Source organism: Antrostomus carolinensis, unplaced genomic scaffold (assembly GCF_000700745.2).
Source record: "Antrostomus carolinensis isolate BGI_N321 unplaced genomic scaffold, ASM70074v2 scaffold5195, whole genome shotgun sequence".
In the NCBI taxonomy this organism is placed as follows: Eukaryota; Metazoa; Chordata; class Aves; order Caprimulgiformes; family Caprimulgidae; genus Antrostomus; species Antrostomus carolinensis.
In genome coordinates this window covers 86,416-112,562 of record NW_010315585.1, presented here as the reverse complement: position 1 = coordinate 112,562, position 26,147 = coordinate 86,416, and the positions used below count along the sequence as shown (strand labels likewise).

At 39.3% G+C, this 26,147-nt stretch overlaps 1 protein-coding gene across 1 annotated transcript in view; it reads left to right on the top strand.

The window, feature by feature from the left end:
- The first annotated feature begins 2,798 nt into the window (after positions 1 to 2,798).
- Positions 2,799 to 26,147, top strand: part of ARNT2 (aryl hydrocarbon receptor nuclear translocator 2) — a 76,755-nt gene continuing 53,406 nt past the window's right edge. The window contains exons 1-4 of the mRNA XM_010167988.2: positions 2,799 to 2,908; positions 8,551 to 8,598; positions 14,333 to 14,546; positions 16,704 to 16,917. Coding sequence (XP_010166290.1) covers positions 2,799 to 2,908; positions 8,551 to 8,598; positions 14,333 to 14,546; positions 16,704 to 16,917 — 586 coding nt within the window. The remainder of the gene's footprint in view (positions 2,909 to 8,550; positions 8,599 to 14,332; positions 14,547 to 16,703; positions 16,918 to 26,147) is intronic.

Genomic DNA, 26,147 nt, shown 5'->3' with positions numbered 1-26,147 from the left:
TAACTTCACACATTGCACCGCTTTTGTGAGCAGTGTGTGTCCACCCTTGAGGGGTTCACGAAAGCTGCAATAGGTCACACAATGGCTGGTATCTTTTTGAGATGGGAAACTCTGAAGTGGAAAGGTAAATTGGGTGTCTTACACACTGATGTATATGCAGGTCTCTCACACCTTCAACCAGTTGCGTAATGGAAAGTCTTCTGATTTGAAAGACCTGAAGCTTTCCTACCTCGTAGTTGAGCTTTCACCTGGATCAATGTGTGTGTATCCCCTGATTTTTTTTTTATTTTATTTTATCTTCTTGTGCTTATATCTTGGAAATGAAATTTTTTGAAGACATTATGTTAAAGCAGTCAGCTCAATGAGCTTGGTTTTGTTCTCCCAGGACTGTGCAGACATATTTGAAGGCTATTTTATGTAAGAAGTACTTTCTTCATTGCACTGTTTTTATGTGCCATTCTGGAGATTCAAGATAACACAGTAGCTCTTTAGCTTACACCCTGATGGATAGATGATCTATTTGTTGCAGAATGTTTTCTTTCAGGTGCTTTTGGACCCATAGAACTGAGCCTGTGGTCTGACCATTGCTATGGCCTTTTTTCCTTTTTCTTATGAAAAGATACACAGTTTCTGGTTTTCCTTACTACTTGAAACTCGCTAACTACCCTTGCCTCTCACATCTTTGTACATTAAAAACTGAAGATAAGACCAGAAAACCAACTCATTCTGCCTAACCACAACCCCCTAAATTGGATGTCTGATCAAAGCTATCTGTCTAGGTCTCCCTGAGTTTTCAGTGGTGAGAGCCAGTGACCTATAGAAAGAGATTTACTCAACTTATTTTGGATGCTCATCTAAGCACGGGATGCATAATAGTGCAGGAATGGTGCTTTGTTTCCCTTTTAGTGATCTAGAAAGTTACCTTAAATAATTAGCTTTGGCTTTTAGACTTTTAAGAGCAAGTGAATCCAACTTGGCCTGGTTCTTCATCATCTTTGTTTTAGATTGATGCAAATAAGGTTACAAGAATTTCTCATCGCAATTACAAATGTGATGTTATTTTTCCTCTCTTAAAATACTGCTCCAAGTTGATCTGAAACTGTTTTACAATTACTGCTTTAAAAAATCTGATCTCCTTGGTGACATATCCTGAGATGTGTTTCAGAGTGACAGGGACACTTTGCAGGTAGATTTATTATGGTTTTTACCATCTGCTTTAATAAATGAGTGAGCAGAGCATTTCAAAATTACCTTTGGTTCTATCCATGCAGTGTGAGTTTCAGTGTTCCAAGTGAATTATTGCCATTAGTCCACTAAGGGTACTTATTCTGGAAATAGTGATTTACCAGTTGTTTGGATGCTGATGCTTTTATTTGTATAGAAATATGGTAACACACATGGCTGTAGTGTTTCCACATAGCAGTGGCTTTAGACACGGCGGGACTTTCCGTGGTGTGATGTGGTGTTGTAGGCAGAGGTCTCATTGCTTGTCCTTGCACACTTTGTTGAAAAATATTGGATGAGTACTTTGCTCTGTTGCTTTTTAGTTGAAGATGAGTTAATAAAAGCAAATGTACTAGAAGAAATCCATGAAATCAGTGAACAGATAAAGTGTTATTATTTGAAATGCATAATGTTGCATAGTGGATTTATATAAAGTGTGGCAGAGATGAAGTGCTCTCCAGACATAATGAAAGAACGTGGATTCCTGTTTCCATAATTTAAGTTCTTTTGTACTTATCTGTTGGAAAAAAATAGCAGGAGTTTTTAACATATTTGTTTTCTATTAGTAAATATATTTATTTGTAGCTCCAGGTACTCCACCAAGTTTTTTAAATAATTTCTTTTCTTTCAACATAATAAAATGTTTTGACTGGAGATTTTTACCTCCAGAGTAGGTAAAGTATATCTGCATTAAAAAACTTTTAATTGCTTACATGGTTTACAGGAGTTGCATAGAACTTAATCCATAGGATAGGAGAAAAGGGTAGAAATATATTCTGCTTTTCTTTTTTTAAGTGTAATAAACTATTATTAATAGGTTGTAAAAGTACTTGCCATTAGCAGTCTGAAAACCATTGTGTAAAGTGTGCTCTTGCTCTTCCTCAGATCAAAGTTTTGAGGTTTGAAGATCTCATTAACCTGTGGCTATACCCACAGCACTGGCAGAGATGAGTATCAGCCTGGATTTGGGGCTCGGTTCTGCTCTGCAAGGCACCGTGCAGAAATACAGGAAGCCTTGGAGCTCTGCTAAGTTCAGTCTGGTCCTCTGAATGCCACCAGAATATAAATAATAAAAAGCAGTGTCACCTGATAATTCATCCCTACTCTAAACTCTTGACCTCACTGGCAAACTGAAAAGTTTTTGAAGTTTTATTTTTCTTGATACCCTGGTACCATGATCCACAGCTTCATTTGACTTGGGAATCCAGCTCTGCATTTCTCTACAGAGCAGTTTAACAATTGTAAAAGTTTGTTGTCCTTCAACTGACAGCCCCTCTGAGAAGTAAAATTAGAACCATTAAGTAAATTGAAATACAGAGGTACTGAGCTGTGATTGTCTCCCGGGGCAGTCCTAATGGCTATTGACACAACTGGGCTTCTTTTAAGGGAGCTGTGAATCTGCTGGTCTTTGATATGAGAGCTTTACTTTTCCTTAGAAATAAAAAGGAAAGATTTCCCTGCTTATTTTTGAAAGTACCTTTCTTTAATGTTGTCATCACAGTTTTCTCCTTGAATGTAATGGATTAAAGGGTTGGGTTTCCCCCCCCCCCCCCTCCTACCTCTGCATTACAGAAATGGCATCAGATATTCCAGGCTCAGTGGCCTTGCCGGTGGCACCAATGGCAAGTGGACAAGTGAGAATGGCAGGATCCATGCCCTCCAGAGGAGGAAAGCGCCGCTCTGGGTGAGACATTTCTTTTTTTTTTTTCAGGTCTGAAACTGGAAATGACTGGTATTGAAAAACTGAAAATGCACCTATATGTGTATGTTTATTATGTAATGTTTATGTATGTAAACTACATTATGGCATTAACCACTGAATTGTTTTGTTTTGCTCTTCAATGTATCTGCTCTTCCTGCATGATCAAACTTGCTGATAAGTGTCTTGTTTGTTGTTTTCCTTGCTTCAAAAGACTTTCAGATTTGGCAAAGCATCCAGAAACAGAGTTTGGATCCTGTGGCTGTTGTACATGTAATTAATGTGTGTTGCCTACATCTGTTTAATCTCAAAAGGATTTATCATGTGAATAAAGATAGCAAGATGTGTTCTTACTTGCACATGCAGACTTATCCAACTTCGTCTGAAGTTTGGACTTGCAGTTTCTCAAAGAAAGGACTTCTGTTAAAAAGGTTTTCTTTATAGTCCCAGGTACAGAAATAGCAGTCACCCTTCAGAGGCTGTGGTCTACAGTGTTCCAGGTCTTGCTGGAAATGCAGTGTGGTTTCTCAGATTCTGGGAGCAAGAGCCTGAATGAATCCTTTCTCAGAGGTATCTGTGATCTGAGAGTGCCTGCAAGAGTTACATTAGTCTTATATTTAGCCCTTAAATATGACAGTGGTAGAACTTGACAGGATCAATAGTGTGGGTAAAATCGTCTCTGACAGACACCTCAGCAGAAAACATTATTCCTTGTGATAGCTACTCTCGGCACTATTTGCCAAGGTACGTTGCCCATTTTAGCCATCTGCTCGAGTAACAGTGCTGAAGTCTCATTCTTGGAGTGAATGAAGATGGGAGAAGGTAGATCTTGCCTTGGATTTGGGAGTTAACTTGGTGTGATGTGAACCTTCAGGATGGTTGTTTTGAGGGGGTTCCTTTGGACAGGACAGTTGAGAGGTTTCTCCCCATTGGGTGTGCTTCCATATGCTAGGCTGACAGTATGAAACTGGTCTGAGAAACTCCTGACATCTTTGACAGGTATCACATTTTTATTTTGAAACTGTTCAATGAAAAAACTTTTCAAATTTGCCCTCAAAAGTCGAAAACAAAGCATTAACATCTATTCATAACATATATAACCTTTTGTACTTTTGAGTTACAGGATAATTGATCATAAACCATGTCAACAGCGAATACCAGTTTGCAAATTACCGTTACCAAGGTCTGATGCCACTGACTGTGGAATCTTCTGACTATATTAAATACTGACTTGATATTAATTGAAAACTCTGCTTTAACTATTGCATTTTAAGTATCATAATTAATTTGCAAGAAAAGGGAGTGAGGGGAGGATGGGAGGAACATAAAATTATTTTAAGTGTATTTAACATGCAGATGCAGTAAGCTAGCATAGATTGCTGTTATACCCAGACAATGATACTTTATCTGTGCACCAAGCTCTAAACTAACAGCACTTCTCCAAGCCTGAGCTGATGGTGCTTTTTTTTTTTGCTTTTTTTTTTGGGTTCAGTGTGTATGTATTCAGACCTTGAGGGAAAGAATGCCTGCAGTGTCTATCTAATTCCTCCTAGTTTCTCTTTGAACAAAGTTGCAGCTGACACTTGGTCCTTTCATTACTGTCCTGGTGATACATCTTTGTACACCTGAATCCTTGGGCATTTTAGAAATGACTGCTTTGTGTCAGATATAAAGGAATGTAGCTAGTGAACACAGTCGTCTTTTCCAGCTTCGGTTATCTCTGAAAATTGTTTTTTTTTCTCATAATTGCTGAGGCAAGCTGGCAGAATAATTGCTATATGGACTTGAATGCAGATTAGTTTAAATTCATTGGCTATCCAGAAGGTGTTTCTGCGGTTTAGGCATTCAGCTTCATTGACAGCTCAGAAAAATATTTTTCCTTTCTATAAATTATATCAAGTACTTTATAGAAAAAATTGACAGCCTAGGAGTGCATAAGATAATTTACTGCAGTGGTCAGTGGCTACCTTAGATTAAGGTAACATCAGTTCTTTATTTAACATGTTTTTTTCTTTAGACTTTGCTGTATTAGAGGATATGGGGCTTTTTTATCTTCCTAGATAATCTGTAATTGGAGAGGGAGGTTTGGTGGGGTTTTTTTCTGTTTGGTTTACAAATGCAGTGGTTTTGTTTCAGTTCAGTCCCAGAACTGTAAGATTTGGGGAGGAAGAGACCACAGCCCACCAGCCTCCCTCCCCGGGTGTATCCTCTGTATTGCACTGAACAAAGGGCTGTGGTACAGATCCCCATCTGCTTCTCAGCTGCATCTGCTCCTGATCATTCCTGCCTGCCCCTTTCCTGTGCTGTCTATTTGTGGCAAGCCATCTTTTGACATTTCTTGGGAATTTTACATAGTCATTTTGTTGCAATGTTCAAATTCTCTCCCATTGCGATTTTTTAACCTGTACAGAACCACCTTGTTGGAAGGATTTTTTTTAATTTTTTTTTTGTATTAAAATGTTTCTAAATAAAAATAAATAAATAAATAAAAATTTGTCACACTATTTATGGTACCCACACATCTTTTGAGGAAAATATATTCTAATAAGTACCTCATACATCAGGCCTCTTTGCGATTGACATGAACAGTATGAAAGACAAAACCAAGATTTATGCTGTCTCTTGAAAACAAAAAAGCATAGTGCAGCTCTTTTTTTTTTAAAGTCTCTTTTTAATGGGAATTTTAAATGAAGATAAAAGATACTCTTTCTGAAACTTCTGAAATGATGTCATTTGTCTTCTTGGAGACTGCTTCTGCTGTTTTGCTAATATGTGATATATTCTGTGTGAACAGAAGATCTGATCTGTCAGGGTGTGGGGAGTTTGTTGGAATATTATTTTTATGTGTTCTGCTGTGTTCTGCTAAAGGGTGCAGCTGATTCCCACCATTTTTCACTCTGCCTTGCTGTAAAGCAGGCGTGGTGGTTCAGGCAGGACATTGGAATCAATTACTTTATAACTGAGATTTTTTTTCAGCTTTTGAAAGACTTTTTTCATTTTGCACAGTGAAATGTGAAACTAGGAAACGTGTTTATTAACAAAGATGAGACAGAAGTACATTTGCTGTTGCATTTTTACAAGTATTGATGTTTTTAATGAGGTTTATGTTTAATTTTTTTTTTTAATAATTCTGCATTTGGAATAAAGTCAAAGTTTTGAGGTAGTTTAACAAAGCTAAGGCATTATTTAGAGATTTAGTCTGCTACAGTCCGGTATTGCACCCTAGGCACTCGGACCCTGCCACGATGAGCCCGCTATAAAGGTGGTAGGTGTTAGCTGTGGATATTATCTCACCAAGATCTTACCAGATCAGAAGCTGATATCCAGCCATCTAGATAAACGGGTGTGCTGGTCCTACTTACTCCTCTGGACGTAGGCACACAGTGTGGGCAGCAGGATCAAGCTTTAAACTGTCACCATGTTCTCTGCGATTCTCTGCGTTATATTACAGTAATTATAAACTTGACTAAATGCAGTAGAGCGAGTATTTGATTTTAGGAGTCAAATCCATTCCTTAGCACTCAGCTGGAGTATTTGGTTGGAAGCTGAGAAAATCTACTGAGGAATGGGATCTTAGTGTCTTGGAGAAGAAGAAAAGAAATTCCAAATGAACCCATTCCAAATGAAAGCAATATCTTACTGAATACTTGAAGAAGAGGCTTTTCCCCACCATAGGCGTATGTATTTTCTGCTGCCCTTATCCCTCAACTTTGAAACTGCAGGTTTCTCTTGGTTATATTTCGGTTGCCAGTGAAACCAGTGAAGGATATCCCTGATGTGATGCTTTTGTGAGTGGTTTCAGGTGGAGCCAGCCCAGTGCCAGCCTGCATGTGCCCTCTGCTTGTAAACAAACAGCTCTACTGTAACATTGACTTTGACATTTTTGGTGTTGGTAGAAAGATTGCAATTGAAATGACTCAGAAGTTTGTTCTGGGATGTCACCTACAGGCACATTATTATATGTGGGGAAGAAGCAGGTAGGTAAGAGGAGACCTTTGGCTAGATGACAATGCGTAAGTGTTATATTGCTGAGAGTATTGTATATGCAGCAGATCTGGGGAAATTCTGCTTGCTGTAGGCCACGTTTGAGGTGACAGCAGCACATCAGCTGGGTGTTGGCTTCACCACAGGTCCCCTGTCACGGCCAGGGCACTGGCCACTCGAGGTCGGTGTTGTCCTGCGTGAGGCAGCTGGGTGGGCACTGGCCTTGAAACCAGACCTGGTGATAACTAAGTGAGCAAGAATGTAATTTATAATGAAATGATGATTGCATCAAACCTAACCAAATTAAATACACATCTTTTTTTAAGGCTCTTTGGGGAAAAAGGTTTTCTCTCTACTTCCTCCAGAAATGAATAATCACTACTAGCATCTGGAAAATATTATTGTGACTTTTCTAATACCATTTCCAATTCTTGTGCTTCTTTGCTGCCCTTGTCCTGATTGTACATAGATTACTGTGACTCTGACACATCTTTTTTAGACCAGTCTGTCTTGGTTACTAGAGTCAGGAGGCAAGGCCTGACTGGCACTAGTACTTCTTTATGCTGATGTAGTTTTAGAGAGCGTTTTCACATTGTTGTTCCCACACTCTGAACACACAAATCTTAATTTTTAATTGGTAGGAGTTTCTTTTAATACTGAAATAAATATTACTGTCACTTTGCAAGGCTTTTGCCTTTAATATGACTTATATCTGTTGTTAATATGAAAAGTGTTAGAAACATGGAATCTGTAATTCTTTGATGTTTTATCCAGTTCTAACTGAAATGTTAGAAAGCTTAGACTGTTAAAGAAACCTGGCAAAATTGTTTGCAAAACAAGACTATGACTTCCTGTTTACACAAATTACACTTAATTGACTGATCAAGGGGTTTATATCATACCAGTGTATTTCGTTATTAAAATATATAGAATAAACCAATAATTGTATATGATAATTTTATATCAGCTTGGTTCTTAGTGTGCATTAGTGGCTGAGTCACCCCCTTAAAATTGGATATATATTTGTCCACCTCTTTTTAAAGGTATAAAAATATATAAAATGCTTTGGAAATGATACTATTGCATGACTTTATAGTGACTTAATGTCAATAGGAAGGAGACAACCACACTGCCTAAGACAGAAAACTAATTTAGGTGGCTAATTTAGGAAGTTAATCTTCCTAGTCTCTCTGTGTAAGAAGTGAAGAACAAGGCTCCTGCTTTTTGTAGCTCCCTGGAGGAGCCTAACTGAAGGGCTGAGATTTGGCCCAAAGAAGAGCTTATCTCTTCTGCTGACTTAAGAAGGTCTGGGACATAAACCATGTAAGTTAGGTTCATGGTAGGCTGTATACAAGAACTGTATTTGTTTAATATTTATTTATTTGTTAATTTTAACAGTACAGATGTCTGTGGAGAAGAGCAGTGATTTATTACTTTATTTTTTAAAAAAACTTGTGTTATTTGTATTCCTGACAGCTGATGAGCTACTTTTAAGGGCTGTGGAGAATATGAGCAAGACTGGAATCTAATCAGTTGTTAACACCTCTGGTCAAAATATAAATCAAACAAGGTTGAGAACTGCTGGCTTGAATGTCACCATTGCCAATGTCATGAATACTAATTTAGAAATCTTGCTTTTACAGAATGGACTTCGATGATGAAGATGGGGAGGGGCCCAGCAAATTTTCAAGGTGAGTGTTGGCCAAGTCACTGACTTCTTTCAGTGGAGAAAGACAACTGTCTTCCTGCTGGTGTTTTAGAGTCAGTATGAATATGGCTGAAGAACTTGCCAACAACTTGACCTAAATTCTCGTTACTGTTTTTATCAGCTTCCTCTGCAAATTAGACATCCTGGCAGAAATCTGCCTAATGTAGTTATTGGCTAACAAAGCTGACAGTGCGTGTGTCGTAATTTCACTCTGCAGCTATGTCAAATCGGGAAATTTGTGATTTTTAGCTTATTATTTCAACTGCTGTAGGTGAACTTTGGTTGTTTGCTGAAGTTGTCCTTCTGCCACTGAAAATGAATTTTATTTTTAATTTATTTCAGATGTTAACTGCTTGTTAAGACAATATGACAGATCCTAGAGTTGTGGATTGTTTTTTTAAGATTAAAGCTTATTATGTGCCATTAGGCGTAACTGAATAGTAAAAATTGCCAAAATAAATGTTAATTAACATGGAATATTCTAGGCTAGAAATAAAAAACAGACATTAAAGCATCATTGCCATTTTTTCACTTTTCCTTTTTTTCTGGTCACACTGTTTGCATTTTTTCATTAGAAACCAAGAAGTTGCAGCAAGGGGTAGATACTTTGAAAAAAGCTAATAACTACTGATTATCTAAATTGTAACTGTAGCTATATACCAGCATCCATGTTCAAACACAGCTCTCACTGTAGGGTTTTAACAAGATCTTCCTAGTCAATCTGAAAGATAAGCATGCTGAAGATGTCTTGTACCATCATATCATAACCTACTAGACAAGACCAGCAGCACCCTGGTTTAGCTGATCTCATTTACAGAAAAAATATTCCAGCCTCTGGTGTTAAAATTGGTGATCTGAGGGCTGGTCCTGATGTTTACTAGAAGGTGCATGTTAAGGGAACAAGATTTGTGATGAATGTGACCTGGTTTGTGCCTGCTAAGTGTCAGGATTTCTAGGCACAGTGGTGCACGTGCGTTGGTCTGTCTCCATCCTGGCTTCAGCCTGTTGAAGTTTGATGGTGGGGAGAGTCAATAGTTCCATTATTTTTATTGGAGAAGTATGCTGTGCTGTGCTTGCACTCAGTTAATTTTAGATGTCAGATCAAAATCTGATATTTAAATCTTAAATGCTCTAAAAAGCCCAGATTGTTCTACTTTTAGAAAGTACAGAAAAAATGATGCCCAGGGCCATGCTCAGACATTCTCTTCTAGTTGTGCCCTTTTAGGACTTTCCCTTCTCCACATTGCTCACATGACTGATTCCTAGCTTTGTCTCGGTCAAAACTGTGGTTAGCAAAGAACTGCTGTTTAAATGTTTGAGCTAACCCAGCTGGCTTTGACTGCAGTGCCTGAAGAAGCATGCACGCAGAGAGGTCAGCTGGGAGACTGGAAGGGAGAAAAGAGTAGCTGGAGGCAATAACATCTTCAGCCCAACCAACTAGAGCAGGATGAGTAGACAAGTCCCAAGGTAGCAGGAACACAGGAGATAGTAGTGTTAGTACGGTCCTCCACGTGAGTTAACACACCTTGCTTCTCAGGGACTTCCAAGCCAGCTCAGGTATCTCTGCATGGCATCTCATCGGCACATGGAGGCGTCTGCATGTACTTCTCAGATAACGGCATGTTGCCATTCCTCATTGAATCTGTCTTTCTGTTTAACATTTTTTTGGGCTCAGTCTGCACTCTGGGCAGAGTCAAGTGGCAGAAAGTGGCATTTTCATTTGAGTGTTTTGAGAGTGCTGATGTTAAATGCGACATAGAAAGAAATATAACTCAGGTCTCTCTTAAGCTTGCTCTTCAGAGTTTGAGTCTTACTGGGGAAGGAAAATATGAACTCTCATAGAGGCACTTGTGTGGTTGGGGTACTTAAAAGTAGTTTTAATTTGTTTGAAAAGAAAAAAAGGAAAAACTTAATTTTACCTTGTTAGCTATTACATAGAGGCTTCATAATTTCATAGGCTCTGTTGTAATAAATGACATCATTTTGGAAAAGCTAATTCCAATACAAAATATCATTGGACTATTCTTGAGCAGTAATAATCTTCAATTCTAGAAAAGCCATTAGCCTTATTTTTGTATTTTTGAAAACCTACATTTTCTGGTTTGGAACAAGCATTTTGGTTTCTCAAAAAGTTAGATCTTAAATGTGTCTTTTTGTAACTGTTCTAGCAAAATCTAATTTCAAAGGATTAGTTTGTTTTTAGGAAGGGGAAAGGAGGAGCAGCATGTAATTTTTTTATTAAAAAGTCATGTTGCTCCCTGTTTTGGAGACAGCACTTCAGAAGCAGTGAAGCTTTAATCCCATGGGACAAAGGTCCCATTGATCAGGATTTACTCCGTAAAGTTGCTGCCGATATGCTGTGGACATCTAACTTCTGTTGATTTGTGTAGGAATGAGGTACCTGTTTACTTCTAGGGATTTAAGCCAGTTTTAATTTCACTTCTATTTACCCAACAGTTTCATCTGCCTGACTGACTTTTGCCAGTCTCCCCAACAGACAGTACAGTGTCTGTACCTACTAGAGCCTTTTTCTGAAGGCATCCTTATATAACATATTGCACTTAAACGTGTGTCTCTGCCCTCCCATGTTATCTGTAGACCATCAGTGCCCTCTGCTGAATGGAGTGAGTTGTGGTTTTAATCTGGAAAAGATATAGCTCGTTCACTTCCAACACAGCAATGAATATTTCATGGGCTGCTGTCAATAAAAGCTCAGTGGTGTTTTCTGTAATGGTGCTGGTTATTAAGTTTCCCAAGCAATGAGTGTATGTCAAAGTGTTTGCATAAATCCACTGAAATGTGCCTCCAACTTTTTAAAATATACAGATGAAGCTTTTCAATCAGCATGGCTTGGAAGTTTCGTCAGACTCTACGTTTCCTTTGCTTTAATTGTTCTCATGCTCTCGTTTTTCTTGTTATTTGTAATAGTTTGCAGTTGTGAACTTCTCTGCTTTCTGCTGTGTGTTGACTGTCATGCGATGCGTAACCCTTGTGAATTTACTTACTGTCTTTTGTTTCTAGGTATGATGGTGATCAAATCTCTGGTGATAAGGAAAAGTTTGCAAGGTAGGCGTGTTCTGTAGAGCTCTTCTGCTGAGAGAAAAGAAGGGAATGGTCGTGTCCAAAAAATCTCAGTACGTGTGCCTTAGTTTAGAGAGCTGGTTATTTTGTTTCTAGGTGGGATGATGATCAAAGTACTGCTGCCACAGAAAGGATGGCCAGGTAGGGAAAAGGAAAATCGTATATGGTTTGCCCCCATTTTTATTTTACATGATGCTGTTCTGACTGATCAAAAGTCAGCAGGGTTGTCTGATCCAAAAATGCTTGAAATCAGAGATACTAACCCTGGATCTAAGTGGGTTTGGATCAGCTCCCACAGTCTCCCAAAATTTAACATCCCTCCAAAATTTCCATACAAAAACAAAGTTAGAAATGACAGAATTAGGACATTATTCTGTATACATGTTTATGAATGCCAGGGTTCCTAGGGCAGACTTTTTTGGAAGAGGTGCACAGCCCCTATTTTTCTTTTAAGGGTTTAAATTTGAACTAGTTTCAGGAAACTTTCAGGATTTTGTTTGCTTGAATGTTTTCATGGCCAGTTGATTAACATAGTATTACTTTTTAGCTTTTATGATCATAAATGAAATGGACTGTTGGATATTCTTCTCTTTCTTCTCAGGAAGTTTTGCAATCTTTTTGTTTACTCTTTATAATAGTTGTTTTTAATGTTCAGGAGTATTAAAACACTTCAGTGGCAGAAAATTGAATATGTCTTTTTTAAATGTAAAACGTATGCTGAATATGTGTGTTCTTGTCTTTCTCTCTCTTTTCTTGATCACCATTTCTGTGAAAATACTGAGCTTAGAGCAAGCTTTCATAATGTAAAAATACCTTTTTTCCCCTTGTCTGTGTTTATCTGCATGTATATGCTGACATGTACACATGTGTGCTCTTACATACATTTGCACTGTCACACACTGTTCTACTTGTTTATGTGTATACAATCCAACTCCTACAGGCACTGTTCTCTCCTACATCTCTGCAGACCCACAGAAAGGCTATTTATGAGCCATTTGAAATGCAAAGGTTCACTATTTTAATGTAATAGATAGTTAAGTAGATAGTGACCTTAACCAAGGGACTGGCTGTAATTTACTGAACGACACTGGGCTGTCATTGCAGGGACCCATAGCTGAATTTCCTGAATATCAGAGGGTAAGCATAGGCATCAGTAGGAATATTAACTCTGCATGTAGTCCTAACAAGTGGTATTTCTGGAGACAATGCCTTGTGCAAATAACGCCTCTACGTACAGTGGCAGGGTACACATTGTAAAGCAGGGCAAGCCCATGGATTCCTCTGTTTCAGGAAGCATCATGCTACAACTCAGATTCTTCCCTGCATTTTAAGAAAAGGCTTCATTATTAAAACCAGCCAAAAAGCACACCAAGCCTAGCTCCTACTTTCACAATCACTCTTCACAGCAGTCAGCCCCAGGGAATGTTGCAGTTTCTTTTCATGTTTTGTTACCGTACCTGTCAATGCTGGTGGACTCTCCAAGTGATCACCTTTCACCTCTTGTTGGATCAGCCAGCGATCCCACAAGAAAATGCCATGCACGGCTCATTGAAATCAGTGGAAGCTGCTGCTTTGACATCTGAAGCATCATGTACCTGTCGTGTACTTGTATTTAGCTGCCACCTGACAGGTACAGTATGGGAAAAATAAGTACTAGGCACTGAAGTATTCTAGGTCCATTTGGACCATCTCAGATGTATATATTGGTGTAACTTCTTAATAGTGATCAAGTAATGGTGATTTACAGTATGGGAAAACTGAATGCCCAGATCTTCAGTTCTGAAAGATTTTGGTGACTGTCCCATTTTGAAAGTTCTGAAATTAGTCTCATCACCTCAGTCATATGTTTGCTCTAAAGGATAACATTGGAGCTCAGCCCAAAGTGGGGCAGCATCAAGTACTGTCATTGTTATTTCCCTGCTCTGCTAGATTGTTCTCAAACATAAATTCTGATCTATGTCTGACAAGCCAAATGTTTACTTGCTGTCTCTCATACTCATTTTATTTATTTACTGGGAGGTTTTTTGTATGTACTGTTATACCATATATGATCCCAGTCCTGCAGTCTGATCCTGTAGGCATGTGGGACATTCCACACAGCATTACAGGACTGGAGATCTGTGTTGTCATTGAGTGGGATTTTTTTGTAAGTCAACACTGACACTTACTGCTGACCTGATCCAGCTGTTAGTGAGAGGTTTCCTCTAGAAGAGTCCTTTTATAAGCAGAGCCAACATCTTGAGCAAGGACTGGAAGCTGTGAGATACATCACAGCTCTTGAAAATTTGGGAGTTTGGCTGGAGTTGGTATTTTTCATTTCCTTACATCTTTCTACCTCTTTTTTTTTTTGTCCTTAAACCAAAGGAGATAAAACTAGTACAGAGATTCAAGCCAGAAGCCAATAGCTAGAAATACGGATTCTTTTCACAACTATGGATGAATCATATTTATCCTCCGTGGCCTGCATTTTCTGTCTATAAACTGAGGGATAATAGTACTCACCTTTGCAAAGCACTTTGCTCTCCTGGGGTAAAAACAGCAAAATGTGAAGTATTATAATTTGTTACCTCCAACTGAAATACTTACACTGGTCATGTATGCTTTCCTGTTGATTTGATGTTTCTTTAAATGTTCAGAGAGAATCATAGTGAAATTGAGAGACGCAGGAGAAATAAGATGACACAGTACATCACCGAACTGTCCGACATGGTACCCACTTGTAGCGCGTTGGCTCGTAAGCCTGACAAGCTGACAATTCTTCGTATGGCTGTTTCACACATGAAATCAATGAGGGGCACTGGAAACAAATCTACTGATGGAGCTTACAAGCCTTCATTTCTTACAGAACAGGTAAATTTTTCACAAATGTCTTGCTTTCTCTGGTTTGTGGTCTTAAATGATATGAGGAAATACTGAGGGGAGTAGAGTCTCAGCTTGATCCTTTGCTGTTGTGTAGTAAGTGGCACAAGCTACATATCTGAAATGTGAATACAGACAATTTTTGGTGACTGTCTGGACTTAATCTTAACTGTATAACAAATCCCTCTCTGAAACAGCAAAATGGACATTCTTATCCTTAAGGTCTGTCCATCTGAAAAACAAGTCACTTGCTGTCTGTCATCATTGGAAAGAAATTTTCACCTCCAGAACTGGGTTCTACCCATCTTAACAAAGATACTCTAAAATAGGTAAAAATGATTCTGGAAAGACCTGCCTCTCCCTCATGTTTAGTCTCAATACCTAAGTTCCCAGCACTTGAACTGGGCAGAGATGAAGCCCATCCGTACTAGCTGAGGTACTTCCTTGGTTATATTTTTGATGGAAGAAGGAAGATGCACCCAGTGCTCAAAGGAAAACTGTTTAACTGAGTGCACTGGAAATTCCTACCAGCTCCATTGTTTTTGAAGTCCTATGGGTGTAATGTGCATTTTTGTGGTCTGAACAATTTAAGCACTCACACATGTAAGTTATGGCTAGAGGCAATACTTCCTTCTATTAGAGAAACAATAGTTGCTGCTGACCTTTCAGTGTTCATGTCTCTACTTATTCTGGCTTTCCTGAAGTGTGTTTCTGGAGGGACTGGGCCATTCAGCTGGTTGTCAGTAGGGGACCTTAGTCACTTCTCATTGCAACCTTCTGGGGTTTTTTTGAACCTTGCAGAATGACAGTGATGACATCTTCTTCTTTCTTAATAATATATGCAAAACAGGTCACGTTATGCTCTGTATAGTGCAGCCAGCTATACAGTGAGTGTTTTTATTTAGTAAGTGGTTCAGAACTGATGTGTTTTCTCTACAATAAAGCAGCGGAAGTTGATGGTGTTTCAAGTGTTTCTTGAGATGACTTATCCATTTCTTTAGTAGAAGTTTGTGATCCTCACCTTATCAGCTAATATCTGCCACTTGCACCCCAGTTGTGATGAGCTGTCTAACCTGGAATGGGGCTCAGATTGTCCAAAGCTCTCTGTCTGAGTTCCAGACGCAATATCTTAACAAGCTCTGATGGTCACTGGAGCCACCAAGCAAATGCTGTTTGAGCTTGTTTTCCAGGAATTGGAGTGGTAGTTGTCATCCTTTCCCATGAGAGGTTTTCAAGCTCTGTTAAGCAAAATTAGCATTTCTGTGTGATGCACACAAACAGCTGTTTGCATGTGAAGTTCAGAGTATTGGGTGTCCAGACTCAGTGGCTGAAAACGAGGGACAGAAATACTTTGCTTTAAAGGTCTATGGTCCCCATTCCAGTCCCCAGGTGGGATTGGGGATCTGGGTGCTACATGTCATCTGGGTGCGTGGGTGTCTCAGGACAGAAGTACCCAGGATGGTGAGCAGGGGGCTGTGTAAAGAAAAGGCCAAAGACAGGGATGTTCCAAACCCTTTGGATCTCTGAGGCTTCATATTCACAGACTGGAAAAGGAAAGCGAGAAGTGAATCAACCTTCGGATAGTGGCTCAGACCCCCTAATGGGAGAGGAAACTGGGGATTGTTGTCCGTGTTCCCATTATACTTTCTGCCTTTTATCCAGTGACTGTTTAATTTACAAACAGAAATCATCCTGAGGGGAAAAAGGAAAAGAAAACCAGAAAGACTTGTTGGTTTCTTTCCAATTAAATTATTCAGGACGTTTAATTAAGGGATGAGTTTGCCCTATGAGTTATAGCTGTTCATTTCCTCTGTTTGTACTCTAAAATAACTTTTTATTTTTTTAATGTTAGATGCCTATCGCACAATATGCAGTGAGTTTTAGTTACTTAATTTTCCTAAAGTGCATTGAGATCAACAGATGAAAGGCAATAAATGAAAACAAAATGTTGTTTGTTATTTAAAATCAGCAATTTATGACTTGCTGCAAGTTTGGTTGTGTTGTTGTATCAATAGTACAGTGAAAATTTCTGCCTAGGTTGTAATCAGCTACTAAGATCACAAGAAAACAATATTCTTTGGCAGTGACAGATGTGTTATTTATTTCCCTTTTCTTACTGGCATTCTAATCAAATCCTTTCTTTGGAAGGAACTGAAACATCTGATTCTGGAGGCTGCAGATGGGTTCCTGTTTGTAGTCGCAGCTGAGACGGGAAGAGTGATCTACGTATCAGATTCTGTGACTCCCGTGCTGAACCAGCCACAGTCTGAATGGTTTGGCAGCACTTTGTACGAACAGGTTCATCCAGATGACGTGGAAAAACTGCGAGAACAACTATGTACATCTGAAAACTCTATGACAGGTCAGATATGTCTGATGTATGGGCTCTGTGTGTTATGGATCCCTGCAGAGTTTTTCAAAATGCCTGGTTTAAACATATGGTAAAGAAGGAATTCAGCAAGATTAAACTGCCTTTTTCTTGCAGGCAGTGCAGTAATATAAGTCTTGTTTTGCATGACTACATTTTGCTTCCTATTTGTTTTACTTCAGTCAAACCACCTTCACGTAGTTCTACATTCAAACTTCTAGCTTGGGTAGGTTTGGAATCTGGATTGTTTTCAGGCTTGGTCTGGAAATCTAGGTTGTTTTCCTTTCGTCCTCAATGAACTTGTGACTTCTTTACAAATATGTGTTTCTTTAGGGCAGTGTTTATTTTGAAGGCAAAAACTGTGCTTTAGACTTTTCCATTTTCATAAAAGTTCCTTGTGGTTTGCTAACGGGAATCCTGGGGAAAAAATCCAGTGTTTGGCAGCTGAAGATGTAGTTGGATTTTAAACGGAGGCTTGCTCCTGTAGCAGTGGTGTAAGTTAGCTCCAAGTTTACTACCCATCATTTTGCACTAAAATGTTTAGTAAAACTAAACCATATTCAGTGTAACTCTGATTTTTACAGTTATTCATGCTCAAGACTGCAAATAGGAAACTACTATTGTCTTTAATAGGATACATGTATGTTAAAGCCATATGAATTAGCTAAATCCTGGTTTTTAGCTAAATCCAAGTCCTCAGACTTGGAAAGGAGGCAACCCAACTCTTCTTTTTACTCTTCCACATAGGATGTTTTTAGCTAAAGGAAAAAACTTAGGGGAAAATATTTATAACAAAATCCTGATCCATGCAAAAGTCACATAATTTCTCCTTGCTTTAGTAATTCAGAATTCTGACCTGGTTTGCTGGAAGTTTTGTTGTGTTTCATAACTAAAAGGACAGTGATCCAGTTTTGAGTGAACCTGCACACTGTTTACAGCTTCCATGTCTAAACGGTGCCAAATTCATGATTTCCTGTGGTTTGAATGTGATGTGGTTTTGGCAGAGCTTTCCTGTATTCAAATTAGAAACTCAAAGCAAAATTCTGTGGTGAAAATCCAGATGGATCGAAACCAAGTGAGCAGTTAGGGGAACCTGTGCAGAGCAAAACAGCTGAGTATCATACCATGAGACCTGCAAAAAGAGCACAACCTCTATTTTTATAATGTAGCATATAATACATTTTAATGTACATACCGTCTTCCTCCAAGAAGCAGTTGCTCCTGAGCCTCAGTAAACAGTCATGTTTCCAATTCCAAAAGTCCTCAGTTATGGGGCTTAACCTGCTCAAACTAGAGCAGAACTGGACAAATGCAGAGCACTTCTGAAAACCCAACTCTGTATTTTTTCCAGTTTCAACTACGTGCTTTTCTTTTATACTGAATTCATCAGTATCCAGTGGAAAGAGGAGTCCTAACTACGTGGGGCACGTTGTGTGAGTTTTCCTTTACAAAGTTATTGTGGTTACTTGTACAGTGCATTTTTTTTAGCTAAACCCCAAAAAAGCCACAAACACAATCATCAGTCTGCTTCTGAATCAAGCACAGACTTAGAGTTGTATGTACATCTTCTCTCATCATCATAGAACAGGTTTTTAATGTTTGCTGCATGTTTGTAGCTTTCTAATAAAATTAGTGTAAAGCAAGTGACATCGTAATATACTCCTGCTTTTGTAGTAGTTTTGTTTTAAAGATGTGACTGGTGAAGTACATTTAGTTAGTATACTAGTAGTTTTGTCAGTCTGTGGAGTATATAGATAAACAGAAAGCTCTGGATTTATTATATTCAAACTGTGTTTCCTTGACCCTGTAAGGTACTGTTAAGTAAGAGTAGCAGTCTTCTATAAGGACTGTAAGTCCAGCATCGATTTGCTTATAAACATGCAGCAGGGCTTCAGGAGCATCATTCTCGCTCCATTGAAATACCTTTTTGGGAGCAAAGTGATTCTAGGATCTGTTCAACCGGTTACTTCCTGTAATAGACACCATATTCAGAGTAGTAACTTTGTAACAGGTAGGAATAAAACAGAATATTGCAGTGAACAGAAGTTGAGTGCCTTGGTGACATTTTAAAATAAGTCAAGTAGGCAAATACACTTCCTTTAAGTGAGTGTTTATCAAACCATTTGGGCAGCTCTCAAGTCTCTCTTGGCTTTCCAAAGTCATGTTTCATGCAGAACAAAGGGCAATGCAGAGCTTGAAAGAGACACAAACCGCAAGCCACATTTGACAATTTTCCTACTCAGAGTGAAGTTCACCGCAGGCAGGAAAATCCTCATCTTTTAGTGATCTCTGGCAGTGGAGAATAGGATCTGCTTAGGGGAGAGATTTGCTGGTGAAAGTGTAATGAAAAGTTAATTTTTAATTTTACTCTCTTCCTCATCTTCTTGGGGTCCATTTTCTCAACCCTGTAACCTCCTGCTTCAGCCCTTTAACTGGGGAAGCAATGACAGCAGCTTGCCAAAGGAGAAACTTCACTTGCCTTGCATCAGATCAGAGTGATGTCCTTTGGTTGTATTTGTTTGTCCTGTTACAAGTGCTGATCATTAGCACTGCATTGCTGGGGTTTTCCCAGCACCTCTTAGCAATTCTGCTACCCAGAGAAGCTGCTCCAGACCCCAAGGACTTGGGATGCTGCCACTGCCAAAGGGGAGCGACAGAGAACAAGTTGGTGGAGACAGCAGGCTCCTTCTCACATTTCTGCCCCCAGGAATGAGACTGGGACTGGGACCGTGGTTGCGTGAACATTTCTTTGGCAGTCACCCCAGCTTATGCAATCCTCACCTCATCTCACCCTCTCCTCCTTTGGCATTTCTGTGGTACTACAGTGAGTCACATCAAGGGGGCTGACCCAGCCAAAAACTAAGCTAAGCAAAAAAGCCTTGGTCTTGGTAGAGACAGCTCTTTGGCCCACCTTAGAGGGTTGCTTGAACTCTTGTGCTAACACCAAAAAGTGGGGAGTGAATAGTTAAAAGTAAAGAGAGGACAGGACTTCAGGAGCAGTAAAAGCATATGCCAAATTGAAGTGACTGTTTAACTATGGTTTAAAACACATAGTATGTTTGGGGAGTTAATCGCTTGCTCTATTTTTAACTCTCAGGATATGGGGAAGGATGGATAGTTTTTATTTCATTTTATACCCTTGGAGATTTTATTCCCTGGAAATGGAACAATTGTGTGCTTGTTTATTGTACATTAATTGCGAACACGTTGTAGCAACAGGAAAGCTGAACTGTGAAGTATATGTATGGTTTGAAATGGTCTAGAAAATACAGCAGCTGAGACTTAATGATAGCCGCCAATATTGCTCCCAAGAAGTCTTCACATGCATCATGGGCATGATTAATCAGAATGGGGCAGATATTCAGACTAATAATTTATTTTCCCTCTTTGTTCTTGGAAATCTGCAGATGGGAAAACAAATCACTTCAAATATAGATGAAAATCAGATCCCACAGTAGGATCCATTAGCAAAGACCTCTTTGCCCTTAGGATGCACTGATGAAACTTGATGGATATTGGGTTCAGATGCAGGTTCAGGGTTGGAAGTTGTGAAAGGCTGTATAGCACACAGCATGGTGGAACCCTAATGCAAGCAGGAGTCTCTAAACAGCTGCACACAACAAATCTCTGATGGCACAGAGAACAGACAGAACTTAGATTTCTAAGTGCAAAGCAAAACAACTTTTGAAGAATGCCTCTGCTACGTTTACTCTCCAAAAAATGACTGAGCAAGCATTGTAGTAGACTGTCCTTCTGTTACAATACAGTGTTCCAGAACACTTTGCTGGACTGATTTCTACCAATCTAATTCTCCATAAGCAGTTCATAAAAAGAGTAGAATGAGGAATATAGGTGCCTCTGTATAGTTGTCTGGAAGTACTCCAAGTGATTCCATGTTGTGTCTGAGAGAAGCTTGTCAAGGCTGTGAGGTCCCAGTTCCCGCAGCCAGCATTTCCAGTGGTGCAAATGGAAACACCCAAGTTCATTATATTAAATTCTGCGCTACAAGCAGCACAGTACTTAGTAATCCAGCTATAACGTCTTCCTTCAGCCTTCCTCTCTATAGCTAAAGTGAGGTGGGAGCAGCATGTGTAATCCCATCTATGACACAAAACCTCCTCAAGACATTCAGGATCCGAAGGAGCTCTTGCAAACTGCTTTAGCTGAATCATTAAGAGGTGCTGAAACTGTGGACCTGTGACTGGAAGAAAATTATGAGAACCTGAACCTCTACAGCTTTCATTTTCAAATGATTTAAAAATGACTGTCAATTTACTTGCTAGCTGAAAAAGATTAATTGAGGTTACTTCTGGACAGAACTTGTATGCCAAGTTTAATCTTGGCATGATATTTTATTGCCATATTTTATAAGTACAAAAAAGTAGAACTTTATGATGGAAATGATGACTGACCACAGCAAAAGTTGAGCTGATAGATACCTTTTTAGAAGAAAAGACCATTGTGTGACAGTTCAGTGTGGTTCATGAATATTATGAAAACATCACTCCGTGTTATACAAGCAGAGATTTGGATTGGGGAACCTGTCTCTCAGAACCTTCAAATAATACATTGTCCTGCAGTGATGGTTTCAGCATATGCAGCTTTCCATCCAACTGCAAAGTTTTCTGTTACCAATCACAGTTTGTAGACACAGCCACAAAATCCAGATGTTGTAGATGGAGTCAAATTGTCTGTAAAAATTAGAAAAATAGTGTTAAACTCAAAAGAGGGCAGTGCCAGAGACCAGTGGAGAAGCAGAGTAAAGCTTTCCACAGCACTGAACAGATGAGAAGTGCTCAACAAATGGTAAATAATCATGTGCAAGAGAAGATGAGGAGTAACTTCTTTTTACAAGAGATACTCTTCCTGAAAATCAACACAGGATTTTTTGTGCTGGGAACTGTCTTATACTCCCATGTCAATTTTCCGACTCCTGATTTCTGCATGATCTTTCTTAGAAGAAAGAGAATTCTTCTCATGCACACAGCCAGCCAGTGAATGCAAATGTGGCTCTTATTCATGATCACTGTTTTGAACTCTGGCTTCAATTAGTTATTTAGGAGAGACTCCAACTGATAATGAAGAGGAGCTGGATGAGACTCCTATTTGGCTTCATGTCCAAAATTTTCCAAAGAAATTCAAAGACTACCTTGAAGCATGACCATAAACTCAGCCCTGGCAAATATAATTCTGTTATACCTTAAATGTCTTTATCAGTAACAGTAAAACTCATGTCTAATGAAAAAGTAATGTATTTTCAAACTATTTAATTAATGGGATGACTTTTGCACTATGTTAGCAAACCAGGGAGCTTCTCATCCAGTTGAAAATTGGATCAGCCTATTTATGAAAAAAAAGGGGGAGGGGGGGTAAAAAAGGCTATTTTAGGTATTGGTCCCAAAAATTTTATACCAAAAATGTATTGTCAGACGCTCCATCTTCCCCGTGTCTTTTGTGGAAATTAAGATACTTGCCAAATACGGCTGCTTTTCTACCCAGAGCTCTTAACTCTCCTTGAAAAAAAAAACCAACCAAACAAAAAAAAAACCTCTTCCCTTTTGTTCAGAGAATTGTGTCCTTGCTGAGACAGTTGACATAAAGAGGAGCTGTAGTAAAAGTTCCTCTGGGACTTTGTTCTCTAGCTTTTGGTTCTGAAGAGCACATTTATCAGAGGTTCATGCACTGGAAAGGTACTCGGTGTGTAAAGGGCTGTTTCAAATGACAGCACTTGATTTCTTTATTTTTTTATACTTCTGTCTGTGAACTCTTAAGTACGTGAACCCTAAAGAACCATCTGTCTCTGAAACGTGCCCAGCCCAGCAGTTTAGGAAGTCAGAGTACAGAGAATTAAAACCAGATCTCAGTATTTTAGATTTTAACATCTTAGCACAGGATGACTGACCCAGTAAGACTGTTGGCCTCTGGGCAGGTAGGGAATGAGTTGTATAATTTTTTGTTTATAGAGAGAGCTAATAGCTACTTGTGCCTTTTATCCTGGGATAAAACAGTGGTTCATCATTAGCTGTTTTCATTCAATGGCTGTGAAATGTAACAACCCGTACGGTCAAGTCAAGCAGGTGTCCAGTAAACAATGTACAGCAGAACAGGCAGGATGGGGAGGAGAGAAAGTTTCCATACACATGATATGAGATGTCCTGAAATATTTTCTGTCTCTGCAGGACTGTTTGAAACTTGGCTCTTAATATTTTATGGGATTTTTCCACCCACAAATACCCACTCACTCCCCACTTTATTCCTGAGAAGGGTGGAGGCTGGAGAGAGCTGTGCCAGGATTATTGCACCTGCAATGGAAGGGAAGAGAGATTTTCGAAACAAGAAGCTTCAGCACTGAGGTTGTCCCCTCTTTTTCAGGACATGAATTCTTGAAACATCCTACCATGTATAGAATATATATGAGTGATTAATGTGAACAGAGTGTTTCAGGTTTCAGTCTGGTTTTACTTAGAAAAAGGCAATTTTGGCAAGACATCTTCTCCTGTTTAAAGTGTGAAATCTTGGAAGAGATTTGGCTTGTTGCTGACAGCTACCAAATCCATGTGATACCTGTTTTTCAGCAAAGTTATGTGCTCCCACCGGCATTGCGGAGAACGAAGAGGATGTTTCAGATGTAAGACTTTCCATACACACCAGCCTGTTGCCGTGCCATTGTTCCCAAGAAAAAATCTGCCCACATTTTTGTGGACTATTTGTTCTCATAGCAGGAAGGTTACAGTGCCAGCCAGAGATGGCTTGTGAACTTGGGCAGTGCCAAGCATAAGAACTTGCAGGTTTTCAGCTTTTGTCTGTTCAGCTGGTGGGGTTTTTACATGTAGGGTGGAGTAAATGAATGTTCTGCTTCCCCCATCCACGTTCTGTTGGCAAGCAAATCAATTAGTGCAGTAGGTGCTTCAGAGCAGGGAACAAGGAAGCTGTGCCTGTGTGGCATCTACATCTTGGCTATCCTGCTAGTGTATGCTTAGAAGTGATACCTCCGTGTCTTTAGCTTCTCTTCTGTCATCACGTGGTTTGATCAAGCACAGTTTGCCCACTCGATGTGATAAAATGAAAAAGCTTAGTGGGTGAGTGAGGGCCATCCATGTCTGTGAATGTGCTGGGCTCCAGAAGGCAGACAAAAGAGAATTTTAAATATCCTGTGCATTAAATGACATGTGGGGCTTAATGTTTCCTTTGCAAGTGGATTGCCCTGTTTTTCAGTTGAAGTGTATGAAACAAACCCTTCATTCACTTGTGGCTGTGTCACCAGTGATGGTGGTCCCATGATCTTACAGGGTTAACATGGAGGGTGGAATTTGGGTTTTTGTATTATGTGAGAATGAGGACTTCAAGGCCTCAGAGGGCAGCTCCTGCCCTTTGACACGCTAGACAATACCACAGAAATAAGAAAAACCCAGTTTACTCTCAAAAAATAGGTACTTTCAGATTATCATATTTTAAATGTATGGTACATTTAATCTTTCTAACTTATTCCAAGAGAATTTTGTTTTGCTTTGGTCTCTAGGGCTGTTTCTGGGGGGGGGAAAAAAATCTAAAAATCTAAAAAAAAATCTAAATCTATTGGGAGAAGCCAGCTATGTATAAAACAGTTCATAAAGCAACTCCTACACAAACACAGTGACCCAGTGGTCTCCCTGCTGCTGAGACACTCCATTTGGGTGGGTAGTGCTGGAAGGAAAACTAGCCATAGTAAGTTGCATTTTTTTTAAATTACTTTGGTAATTACCATGGTGGTTTAAAGAGGTCAGTGCATGTTTTTACCAAAATAAGGAAGCAGCTTTAGCATAGTACTCTGAGACGGACTTATTACACCTGATTAGCATTAGGGAATGCTTTTGGGGTAGATTTTCAGGTGTTTGGGCATGCATGTGCAAGTGGGTTTTGCGGTTGTTATTTCTCGTCAGTCTTCACCATGAGTTTCTCACTTGGAAACTGGCGTGTACTTAGGTCTGTTATCACAGATGTTTGACTGGATCATTTTCAGTTGCTGGGTTTCAAGGATGGTGGTTTTTTTTTTTTTTTAATGTTCAATATTTATTCAACCTGCTCTGTTTTGTTAAACATGATGAAATATATGGAGTTAGTGATTTTTTCCCCCCCTTTTTAAAAACACTAGTGTTTCACAAATACCTAACCAACTTCTTTAGTTAACACATTGCTAATAAAGCAGTCCAAGTGTGCCTCTCAGAACCTTCTGGCAATGGCCCTCTGTAAATCTCAGATGCTTCACTGCTTCGATGGGAGCTCCATAGATGCTGGGAGGATGTGCTATTAGCCTTAACATCTGCCCTGTGGAGAACTAGCTTTTCCTTTAGCCTAATCTGAATGTTGTGTTGTCTCAATTATGTTAATACAATGCACTAAAATATTTTATTATTACGTGATGAGTTGTAGCAACAGACTAGGGAGGCAGAGGGAGGGGTGGTGCCTTGGAGTGACAGTAGTCCACCCGAGTGTCCGCTTCCTTCAGAAGGGGAATAACTCACTTATCCCATACTGCTGTCATCTCTGTCTCTTTAGCAGAAGCTCTTCTATTTCATAACACTGGGACAGCAGAGGAAGAACTTCCATGGTCTTTGTCTCTTCCCTGGCCTCCCACCAGCTTGCTGGGACCATGATATTTGCTTGCTCCTCACTGGTATCCTGCACAGAGCTGCGTGGAGGGAAATGCCTCCCATACAGCAGCAGATAACCAGAGTGATAAACACCGCCCACCCTGTTTTCTGTGATTTGATCTGTTTTATTGTGGTGCCTTAGATCAGAACTTATGTCATCAGATGTTCTTTTTTCTATTTGCATAGTATGGAGACTTTTGCATGTAATTTGTAAGTGTCCCTAGTCTTAAAAAAAAAATTAAAACCTATAATGATGTTTTGCCCTACACACCTTATTTTAGTTGAGTGAAGGTAGTAGCCTGTATAAACAATGAGACAGTGGCCTTGGGCCTTTTATTCTCCTCCCTCTCTCCCTCCTCTTGTGTTTAAATTTAATTCTGTCCCCAGCAAAATATCTCACAAAATCATCTTGTGGTCATTATTTATTTCTTTAATGGACTATTCCATGGTGTGTCACTGGCTTGTGTGGAACAGTCCACAGCCAAATTTCAGAAACAGATGATACTACTCTTTACTAATAAAGCCTACAACCCAGTTATTTGAGTTTGATAATGAAGTACAAGTAATACAGAATGCCAGAAGCTGAAGCTTTTT